The following is a 12,059-nucleotide window of genomic DNA, read 5'->3' on the forward strand; positions in this document are numbered from 1 at the left end:
TGAGATTTGTCTGTAGTTAGCATCTGACAAGTCCCACAAAACGCCAATTTTCTACATAAAGTCGCCTTAATGTTGTCTAATATGTTTTTGCACTTATTTTTATTGACTTATTTATCTCTTTTAAAAGCACCCGAGCTACGTTTTAACTTTCTCTGCCTTTTTATTGGATCATTTGCTCTCTTTTATGAACCTGTATTTAAGTTTTTCATTTCGTGGTTTGTTTAAAAAGAACCCCATTATGATTTCAATCTAGAAGTGACCCAAAATGAAAAAAAAAGAAATGAACCTGAAAATGAGCAAAACACATGAATGTCTCCTTTAAACGCCATGTAAAGAACTTTGAGTTGCATTTTATGTACCAAACGTGCTATATAAATAAAGTTTTACTATTGCTATTATCAAAATTATGACACATATATTCACACTGTCCAGAGGTGACATTAAAGAACTCCATGCTCCCTGAAAGAATGTAAAAACAGTATTTGTGACTGAACTACTACTCTGTGTCGTCACTGAGAAACTATAACGCTCCTAGACGGGAGACCTAAATGAAAAGGGAAGTGTTTCCATCGTTGCCTTCTCATTTGTGTTCACCATAACGATGTAGCTGGCTTCACCTAACGAGTGTGGGTTTTTAGGTAACAGCCAATAAACTGAGGACACAATGCCAAAAGTGTTTCAAGTGGTGTTGGCCCTTTTGAGTTCATGTTACGCGTGTCCACACACACACTGTAATTACTGTACTGTATTTTCTCAAGCCAGGAATCTTGCACCAAACGACTTGTGGCAAATACGCATGCCATCAAACACCTTCTCTTCTCGCTGGAAGAGAAAAAAATCTCAAATTCCAAAAAAAAACAAAAACACAAATGACTGCGAGAAACTTACTTGAACGCTTCATCATAATAAGACAGACTGCGGCATTTGTCAGGCGTTCAGAGGGGGAAGCCCGCTTTCAAAAGGTGCTGCCCATAAATAAAGTCTGTACAGAGGAGCCACACCACAGCACGTCAGTTTCTCTAAATCAGCCCTGTGATATTTCACTTGATTTATCAGACCTCTAGCTTGTTACAACGACCTCCAAGCAACAGGATAGCAGCAAAAGAGGTGTTCGGTAGGAAATCCAATATAATCAAGTGACAGCTTCACACTCTCCGCTGTGATCCTGCTCGCTTTGACTGACTCCAACATCTGTAACCAACCCTCCTCTCTCTCTCTCGCTCTCACTCTCTCTCTCAGCAAAGCACAGATGATGTCAAACGTCTAATAAAAAGGCTGTTAAATCAATATTGATGATGGCTATTAGTCTCAGTAGACTGCGTCGGATTCAGTGCGTGTAAAATGAATGCTCATCGTGGAAACACATCCTACACGTCCCAGGATCTTGCGTACAAGGTCAATGTCCAGTCAGTTATAATATGTCGCTTTGAAAGGACTAACTTAAAGGTTATCACTGCAGAACTATAAACTATTATTACCTGCACTACAATAATACACTTTCATCAATAAGCTATACATTTTTAAAAAAGAAAAAAAAAACACTGTATTAAATTGATTTCCCCTTTAGAGCAAAGTGAATATCTGATTTGCTATAATTACACAAAATGTAACATCAATAGGCTGCGGTGAAGGGCTGAAAGTGCATCAGGAGGGGAAGTATTGACAGTTTTCAGAGGAAAATACCATTAAGTGAGATTATTAAGTCATGGTGGGTTTGATACAGAGCAGGTTGGAGCACACGAGTGAAGCAAATGCTGCAAATATTAACCTAAAGCTGACTATAAATACATGTGAGTAAGTTGGATTGAGGAAGGAGAAATCCCTAAAGCAGCTTCAATGTGATCTTTTTAATGTTCTTCTCCTGACTTTAATGTATTTAGTCATTAGTTTGATTAGTAACACTTTTCCTTGTCACTCATGAAACAGTTCAAAGTATCTTTTTTCCCCCTTCGGCATGACAAGTGTGGAGAATGGGGGGTATCAGACGTCTGGTGCTGCAAATGCGCAATTACGCACAATCTCCTCGATTTGGAGTCAGTATCGAGCCCGGACGCGCAGTTTAATCCATCCATCCAACGAAAGTGACGAGCGAAATCAAACTTCACAGCACCACATGTTTCATTCACACAGTCAGTCCTCCTCCAGATCAAACACAGCACACAGGAGAAAAAAAAAACTGCACACCTGAAAACAGCCGCATCCGGATCAATTAACGCCAAATGAAAACTTTTGCAGACGCAGCACTCCTGCTCCTCCACACGTGTGACAAGAAAACAAAGATAGGAAGAAAAAAATAAAAGCGCTTTTAGTCTCACCGGTCCTGATCCGTTCCCGACTTTCCCCGGTGCTCGTCCGTGCCCAGCAACAGTGGATACAGATTGGTACAGACTGGCTGCTGCCAACGCGAAAAAGCAGCAGAGCTGTCCGGTGCAGCGGTTTGGTCAAGTCCCACACACACAGGTATGCACACTGAGGCCGGAAGTGTCTTTTAACAATAAAGGCGTCGATGTAATTGCATCGGTGGAGAAGCAGCAGAATAAAGCGCCGCTGACTTCTGAGATGAAAACCGCTGTTTCAGTTTCCTTCTGTACATCGTGATGTGCGTTAATGACGAAGCAACAAACATTTACTCTTTAAGACCTCCAGTGGTTACGAGAACTTCAGGAAAACGAATATTAACAATATTTATATGACAGAATTTACGTCAGTTTTATGTTGATTTCCGAGTCAACGTCATAACTCGAGATCTATAAATAAAATACTTTTATTTTGAAAAACACGCCCAGATGTCCTCGCTCTGTTTTAATGAGTGTTACTTGACTCCGGTCAGCTCACAGTGACCCATCACAGATCTACATTGTTCTTTACACGCATGATTGTGATTAACGATGATTAAATTGATGTACTACAGTAAAAATCTATATTTCTATATATTATACACCATGTAAAAATACTGGTTTTCTCTCCCCAAATATGCTTTAAAGTTTCTATTTCGTGTATATATTTGCCACTACATATAAGAGGCTTCATAAACAGATCCATGGGTATTTAATGAGTCTTAATAATACAAATCAATCTACTGATTAATTGTATTTCCTAATGGACGTTCATGGGGCTGAACATTTAACCTTGTAATGTCCTTGAAAGTGAATATTTTTGGTAAAATGTAATGTGAAAGACAGTGTGTGTGTGTGTGTGTGATTGTGTGTGTGCGTGTGTGTGTGTGTGTGTGTGTGTGTGTGTGTGTGTGTGTGTGTGTGTGTGTGTGTGTGTGTGTGTGTGTGTGTGTGTGTGTGTGTGTGTGTGAGGTATTTATCCGTGCAGATTTGAACCCAGACTCCAGAATAGTTACCGCCGGAACAATAAACATCCCACAGTGCCAGTCTCGTTCTGTCATCCAACAAAAATATTGTTTAGTCTGCCCTGTTTGCTGAGGACGTAAATCAAACACCAGGACATTTCAGGGGCCTTCCAGGGGCCATAGTTCATTTGTTCCACCAAATTACATTTTTGAGCTTTTATACTGATTTTAATCTGAAATGATTGAAAGAAATACCAATTGCCCTGATTACAGTGCACTGTGGCCTTTTACAGTAGCGTGACTAACTGCCAGAAATGCAAAGAACAGGTTGTCACCAGTGAGGTGATGGATACTCTTCACTCTCCTATTTCTGAGCGCTAGATATGTCCTTCTTCATGCTAATGTGCTGGCACTCAAACTACAGTGATCATAAAAATAACCCACAGTCAAGAACATGGGGAGCGCAGTTAATGAAACACAACACCGTCGTCTCTGCCCACTAACACCCGCCATTAGCACCTCTGACCAAGATGCTTTAAACGTCTTCGTTTGATCAAACGGATTCGTTTTAGCCTCTGTAGAGTGAAAGATGCCACACACACGACTCATTTCTCAAATGTTTTACCCCAGGTCTCAGCGCTCGCCCTCTTTACCTGCATGCACATCCCCTGCTAATGGCTAAAGGGCAAGGTGCACGCCGGATTCAGAGCCCGACGAGGCATCTGACTGGGTGCTGTCCAAACCCAGCACCCCATCGAGCCAGCGTGCACCTGCGTCACACTGTTGGTGCGATTTGCCCTTTCAGTGCTGACAGTGCTGATTATAGAGCTTATAGTGGTAAATAAAGAGGTGTGACCTATGTCTAGTGGTCTTCGTAAGGCAACAAGCAGTAATTTAAAGACGAGCCCTAAAAATAGAGGCATTTGATTAAGTCTGTTCTGTTGACCGTTTGGGAAATACGTTTATTTGTGCTCTTGCAGAAAGTTTGACACCACTCGCATGCCTGAAGAGCGATGGCAGTCTTCTCATGTAATGTACCAGTCCACTAGTGTTGTCTTCGATACTGAAATGTTTAACTTCGATACAATACTCTGAACAATATCGACGCTCAATACAAGCCTTGTGCACTGTGTGTTACACACAAAAAACCCATGTGAAACAATCCTGTCACGCTGTGGTGAAATCTTGCTGTTCTGCAGTGGTGAGGTGAGAGCTCAGCTTTAAAAAAAAAAAAAAAAACCCTGTGTTTTACTGACCAAACCTTGTGAGTGACATGTGTGTGACGCAGTCAAGCTGGTTTGTTGTGGGAAGTGAGGGACAGAGTGTTTCGGAAAAGTACCAGCACGCTGCCACAGCCACAGAAACTGCTGGCTGTTAGGAGTACTTGAGTCAGCCTTAAAAAAAAAAAAAAAAGAGACAGCTCTAGACAGCTCAGATTGCAGCGTAACAGTTAGCTTACTGAGCGGCTGTGTATTGTGTTCGCTGCCGCAGACGATGAAATAAAAAGTTGGCGCTCATGCAACGTTATTAGGATGTCTTCGTGCATTAATCAGAGCAGAGTTGGTCCAGACTTTGAAACACTTGCAATCTAGTAGATACTTCACCTGGGAAGCAGCAGGTTTCAAAACTGCCTTGGACAAAACAGCTGGCTGTGCCTATCGAGCAGGACTGTGTGCACAACCAGGTGATGAAATGTGATTATTGAAAAAAGCAGTGGGACTGAGAGAAAAGTGCGATGCAAAAGAGGAGCTCACGCAGACGCCGGTACCATGGGAAATTTGACGGTACCTATACTGTAAACAGGAAACAACATGGCGTCTATCTCATAAACAGAAAATGTTTCCATGAAATGTGTTTCTGAAAACTTCTGAGGGGAGAAAAAGGCCATCCGGTTGCTAAGTTTGTCCTCATTTTAGATCAAAAGTGGTTTGTTTTAAAGTTTTTGATAGTTTCCCAGAGGCGTGGATTTGTGTTGGATGCCACTGATTTAGTAACCTGCCTATGCACATCAGAAGTGGGCGACGTGCCTCCCTGTCTCTTAAATCGTAACGCACTGCTACCAGAATGCATTGCATTGCTGTTAACAAAGACAGTGAATGGACGGTGTGGGAATGACGGGTCTTGTGGACACAATAAATAGCATATTTCCCAAAATGTCAAAAACTAAAGTTCTGTTTTACAATGTGGCTAAATTGTGTTTATAAAAGTCCTGTCATGATTTCTTTAAATATCAGAATAAAGGTGTAACTCTGTGTTGAACCATGGGTAAACTCATTTCTTTTGGCCTTTGGTTTGGACTTCTTTATAAACCTTCCATACCTGGATATAAATGTACACTCCTGGTGGATAAATCCACTCTGTATAACTGTACAGTAAAATCCATAAATCTTTACCAGCCTCTTGAACTCCCACTCACACTGTCCTCGACAACCTGTCCATGCGTCAACCTGGTTTCCACAGCAACCAAGATGGCAAGCTGTGTCCATCCGACGTGAACTTTAAAACCCGTCTTTAAATGGAGCCTCTGATGGACCCGAGTGGTAAGAGGAGTCAGAAAACGAGCGAAGCGAAAAGGACGGCGGCTGGAGGAACGACGGCACTCCGGGCAGCTGATTAACTTCAGCGTGAGTGAGCCAAAGTGGCATGTGTGAAGAAATATAAATGGAAGATGCTGAAAACTCCACCATCCTTTACATCCATTGTTGCTCTAAAAAAGGCTGTAAATGTATGCATTATTATATAAAAGACAGAATGTTTATAAAATGTCTAGACACACATCATCTGTGTCCGAGGAAGATGAATAACCTTCAGCTGCAGAGCTCATTTTATCTATTCCTGCATCTTAAAGCTAAAGTCCACTCAGTTCAGATCTTTTCACGCCGTGTCATGTGGTTTTTCTCCTCTTCAGTGTGACTGTTAGACCTGGCTGCTGCTGTAATGACACAGAGTTCTCTGGGAAATAACTCATGCATTTAATGTGCCCCTGTATAAAAAGAAACGGGAGGCTGCTTAAAATCCCATAACCCACGACAACAAGAGTTATGGTTTACTTGCACTCTTTCTCCCGAGTGGGGGAACGCTGCTGCCTCGTTCTGTTTGTGGTCACTTGCCCTTGGCGTCGGTTCTAATTAAAGGGGTCCAGCAGGATCACCATGGAGCTAATTACATTGGCTGGCTGTTAAGTTACTAATGGCAAAAAAAAAAAAAAAAAAAAGGGCTGGTCCGCTGGAGGCTGGCAAAGACACATCAAGACAAACCTGTTTCAGCGGAGAGGGACACTGTGTTAATGCTTCCTCAGACATTTATTGACTTCCTGGAAGAGAAATTGCTTGATAATTTGCGACACTGTCAGTCAGACTTGGTTCGTCCATCTGGGCTCAGATCAATTTTCTCGATGCCTGCAGTGGGACAGATTTATATGTGACTGACAGTTACCAAATGAAGAATTGCTGCTGGATATGGAGAGGCTGGAAGGGGGCGGGGGAGGTGGTTGCTTTGATATGAGTGCAGTACAGCATATAAACATGGGTACATTTACATGATGTTGGTTACAATGATGTAAAATATCTTTTTTAAATATGAAATATTGGTCAGTCGGTGCCAGTTCGACAACATTTTCATATTTTCTTTATTTGATGTTCAGAGTAAAATGTTCAGGCTCTGTTTTTGTATGTAAAGTTTAAATTTCAAGGTGTTTTAGTCAACAAATTCCCGATTATTAATCTTGTAATAGAGATCAATAACACCATCCAGGTTTAGATTGGTTCCCTATAAGTCTCACATTCACTAATCTATTGGTCTGCTCAATTCCTCCGCTAAAAATGAAGGTGGGATTACAGCACAAAGGAAGCACATCTGCCATTGTGCAACCAAAACAGGAAGAGGCATTGGTTTCCCTGGTCACTATCTCCCGGTGACGGTGATCGCAGCCACAGCAACTACAGTCACTCCAGCAAAGAGACGACGTGAGAGAGAAATTCCCCAGACTCCCTAATATAATCGCTCAATTTCCAGAGTTGTTGAATCAGGAGATAACTGCTGCCTTTGACAAATTCTTAATCATTTGGGCTTTCTCGCAAATTCAGCAAATGCTATACATTATACAGTTCTTTCTTTCTTTGTGTAGAAAACATTGTGTCTAAGTATTGTTTATCTGCATATAAATCAGAAAAGATAGATCGGATCACGTCCTGGTCACTTGAGATGCGTGTCAAGATGCTTAAGACCAGATGATCAAAGGTGCATGTTAATGTCAGGGATAAACAGCCTGATGGTTTATAATAATGCAGCTTTTAATAATGCTTTACCAACAGGACACGAGCAGCAGCGTCTGTCTTTGTGACAGCGGTGCTGAAATGTTGTAACACAAGAAAACTACAGGACGGGGGAAAAGTCGCAAAGTTGTCTTAGACCACTTTAAATAGATTTTGTGGGGAAACGATTAAGTGACAACATGCCGCCCAGCATGAATGATTATAGGATAATTTAATTATCTTTGGTGACTGACTTTAATACAAAGAGCTTCACCTTTTCTTGTTATCTTATACAGGTACAAATTTTACTGAACACATTTGAAGGTAATTTTCATGAAGTATATTATATCTCAGTATTTCAGTCACATGATGAATTTGCGCCGGGCACCTTTTCCGAACTCCTTAATGTTCTAGAATTAGTGCCCTCACTTGATTAAATCCTTGAAGACTAATCAGGACGTGCACTGACTGGATTAGTACGCACACTACAACCCTTTCACATCACACGAGCAGGGACATTAATATTGTGTGACTAAATGACAAACTCAGGATACTGCAGGAGAGTCTTTTGTCATCACCTGAGTGGCTGCAGTCATATGCTAACAGCACCCATGGCCTGACTGTCAGCTGTGTGATTTATAACTCAGCGATGAACCTCCCAGTGCTGCCGCTGACTTTCACAACGTTTCCCCCGCTGAGGGAGACGCAGCACCAGCAGAGGAACAAAGCCTCCCGACTCTCACAGGATCACTTAGTACTATCAGATTCTTTGATTCCGCAGGGAGGACGAGGAAGCAAAAAACGATACATGTTATGAACCACTGTCCTTATACCATGAGGCTCAACATCTTTTGGCATGTGTGTGAAATGTTTCTATTTGCCATGCTAATATTGTTCAAAAGTCTGGAGGACGAAACAGTTTAAATGCTTCTTCTGGGTCTTGAGTGCATGATTCCCGGAAAGCACTTCAGTTTGTAGACTGTGGCTTTTTGCTCTTGAACCTACATTATAGATAATTGCCTACCTGGTCTCAAAAGGATTAATCATTCAAGTGATGCACAGGGGCCATGTTGTTCTCCATCTTCTCTCCTGACTTTCTGTCGCACTGAGGAGGAGAGAAACTCAGAAGTTTTAGTCTCCACTACAAAACAACAAAACAGTCAACAATCATCTTTCTGTGTATGATCTGAGACCTGCATTTTGATTTCAACAAGATGCTACGTGTTTATTTCAAAAAGAACGGAAAAAGTCATTCTCGAGATTTCAGGTTTTTTCAGTCTGAGCCTAACATGATGCCGTCTGGGAGGCTGATGAGAAACTGGGTGTGATGTCACAGGAAAATGGCCTACATGCGAGTGTAGTCTGTTCTTTTTGAAGGAAGAACATCTTTTCTCGCTGGTCAACACACAAATCAACCCTGCACGTAGCTGCCACTGGTTCTTCAAAGGACGCCAATTTGTCCGTAATCACTGTGGCGTGGCCATCAGTGCATAGCTTGAAAACCATGTGTAAGCAGGATTATGAGGTGGAAATGATCTTATCTCTCAGCAAAGTCTAGACTTAGTACGCGCCATAGTTCTGTCCTTCTGCCCCAACATGGTCACTTCAGCAGCGGCACACACACACCTCAGCTACATGTTTGGGAGGCTTCAGTCTCCTCTACCACTGCTGTGATCTCGTCTTCCAAACAGTTTGATTTTCTCTTTTGGTCCCTGGCTTTTCCTAACTGAACCCTCCATTGTCTAAAGGCAGATTAAAGTTGATTTGAGAGTTACAGAAATGCGTCAAGTTAAAAAAGGGATCCTCAGAATCTTCTTAAGCAAGGTTTCTTTAAATGTGGTTATGAATTGAACGAAAGCATCAGAAATGATCATGTTCAAGTCTAAATCTAGAGGGCTTTAAATAAACCAAAGCTTGTCTTCAATAGAAGTGAATTAATCACGAAACAATCATCACGTAAGAATACTCTCAATCCCTGCATATCCTTGAGAGGATACTGAATGAGCAGCGTGCAGCGAATGAAAGAATAAAATTAATAAAAGCTGGAGTAATAGGGGATGTATTGAAATCTCATTCTCACCCATATCAGCACATCTCAGTCTATTCAGAAGTAATGAAACAGTCGTAGCTCATGAACCCGCAGCCTCACTTAATTACTCGACCAGGACAGAGGGACGAATTTATGGGAAAGAAAACGCAAAGATAAGTTGAACACATTTGCGTCCAAGTTTCTTATTATGGCGACATTGTAATGTTACCCAAAAAAAAGACGTGCGTACAAAAAGAATAATTTATTCTAGCACTCCTCCTGGCTCAGCAAAAGTCATTTCTAGGAAATGAGGCTGCTCATAATCAGGCTCTATTAGCTGCATCTACTGATATAATCAGTCCTCCTTTCCTACACAGCCGCAGTGAAATCATTTATTTTCTCCCACGGTTTTTCTTTTTCTGTCCGTCTGATGATCATCAGATAAGAACTTCCCACAGGCTGTCTTTAATTGCAATTCAACTCATTCTACACAATTATAATATTCTTTTTTTTTTTTTTATAAAGTCCCGTTTTTGTGTTTCTTTTTGTTGCCATGCTTGGATGGTTCTGTGCTTGGATTACGTCCCACAGTCTGAAGAATCGCAGGTTCAGTGAAGTGGAAACACAACTACACTGCCTGTAGATGTAAGTGTGAATTTGTTTGTCTGTGCTGGTCTTGTGACAGATGAGCGACCTGCCTGGAGTGTTCTGCTTTTAAAGCGGCTGGTCGGTCCGCCATTTCGCTCCAGTGATACTTCCATAAATGATTTTGGATGCACTGCGATGAAATCTTGCTTAGACATTGATGGTCCCCAGAAGAAGAATCCTAACTTTATTTATTTTGCTCCCACTTTTCACAAGAGGATCTTAGACTATGTGCACCAAAAGGCTTATTTCTCTTAGTTTGTCGACACAAATTTGTGAAAAATCTGTCAGTGAGCAATTCTCCTTTACCAAGACAGGCATATGAAAATGCTGATAAAACAGCAAGATTTTTGCAGGGGTAAGGCCGATCTGTTATCTGTGGACTGCCATATTTTCTGAAATGTCATTGGAGACGGCCTGTGGTGGTGAAAGGAACATTCAGTTCACAGGCAACATCTCTGGTAGACGTTCCTGCAGCCAGCATTGTCAGCTGCTGCGGCATTGTGTTGTGTGATGAAACTGCACATTTTAAAAACGGCCTCTCATTGTGAGCATCATTACAACGTACGTTGCTTAACTAGCACCTTGGTACCCCCACTCATGGATTATCTTGGCTCTGTTTACACAGATTTGACCACGTTTGTGACCAGAGCGAGCATTTTAAGTGCACGGAAGAAGTCTTGGATCTTTTACTTCACATATTCTGGTCTTGCAGTTTGCTGGAACACACATTAGGTAATGTCATGCCGGTCACCTCTCACATTGCTTCAACCATAATCAACCATAAACATTTTCTTCAATTCTTTATTCTTGAAATCAATCGCGACAATTTTTTTTTACACCTTTACTGTGTTTTTCCTACTAACAATATTACAATTAGTGTGTAAGAGGCGATGTTGATTTACACCGACACACAATTTTTTTATTCAGTGGTAGCTTGGACACGGACGCACCAGGTAATGTGATGCAGATAAGATGCATTTCTTGAGTGCGCCTAAGTGTGCACAGTCTGCTGGTAATGGCATACTTAATAGTTCATTTAGTAAGCAGTATACAGTCCATACCGATTAATTAAGTGGTAAATATTTAAGTATGCGATTTCAGACACAGTGTTAGTCTTGTTATCCTTCACATGCAGGGGCTGACACCAGCCTTCATGACCCTGAGTCAGATTCAACAAGTGCAGCAAATGCATCTGCTTGAGAGAACTTTAAATACTTTTCAACAGTCACTTTAGCGACTGAGTGCATTTAAAAAAAAAAGATCATTTCCCACAAAAGCATTCAATTTAACCTGTCCTTCTATGTTGGTTTTATTTAAACATACAACTAAAAAAATCCTTCTATTTCATTCTGTTTCATTTATGTCCTCCCTTCTATTCTATTTTGTGGGGTCCTTGACTGATTGAACATCGAGGTAACGCGGTGTGACACGAGTAATTGATTGAGATAACAGCTTGTGTTCAGCCGTTCGCTCACGCAAGACAATAACAGGGAAGAGGACACTTTACGGTGCACATTATCATGTCGGGTTTATTGAAGGCTTAAATATTAACTTGAGCCGTTGTGCACGGCCCATTCTGATTTATACATGCGGAATTTCTCTGTCATGTCACATCAGCGCTGACGTTTCAAGGCTGAGTGATTTGCTTGGCTTGATGGCGGCGCGGACGAGGCGCAACAAGGTGTGAAGCCGCTGTGATGTTGTTTATTGAACGCCATTCTCGTAGATTAGATGGAAGTATTTTGTTGTTGTCCAGGATTACCCTCCATCATTCCCTTTATTTTCCACCTGTCAGTCTGTGTAAGGTAGTAATTCTCCACTCCCACCT

The 12,059-nt window shown here is 41.5% G+C and overlaps 1 protein-coding gene across 5 annotated transcripts in view; it reads right to left on the minus strand.

The window, feature by feature from the left end:
• znf385c (zinc finger protein 385C) overlaps positions 1–12,059 on the minus strand; it is a 154,521-nt gene that overhangs the window by 133,680 nt on the left and 8,782 nt on the right. For 3 of the 5 annotated variants that reach the window (XM_037087875.1, XM_037087877.1, XM_037087872.1), the window contains exon 1: positions 2,185–2,303. In XM_037087875.1, coding sequence (XP_036943770.1) covers positions 2,185–2,200 — 16 coding nt within the window. In that variant the 5' untranslated portion in view covers positions 2,201–2,303. The other 2 variants (XM_037087874.1, XM_037087873.1) reach the window with 2 other exon arrangements.

This window comes from Acanthopagrus latus, chromosome 23, assembly GCF_904848185.1.
Source record: "Acanthopagrus latus isolate v.2019 chromosome 23, fAcaLat1.1, whole genome shotgun sequence".
Classification (NCBI taxonomy): domain Eukaryota; kingdom Metazoa; phylum Chordata; class Actinopteri; order Spariformes; family Sparidae; genus Acanthopagrus; species Acanthopagrus latus.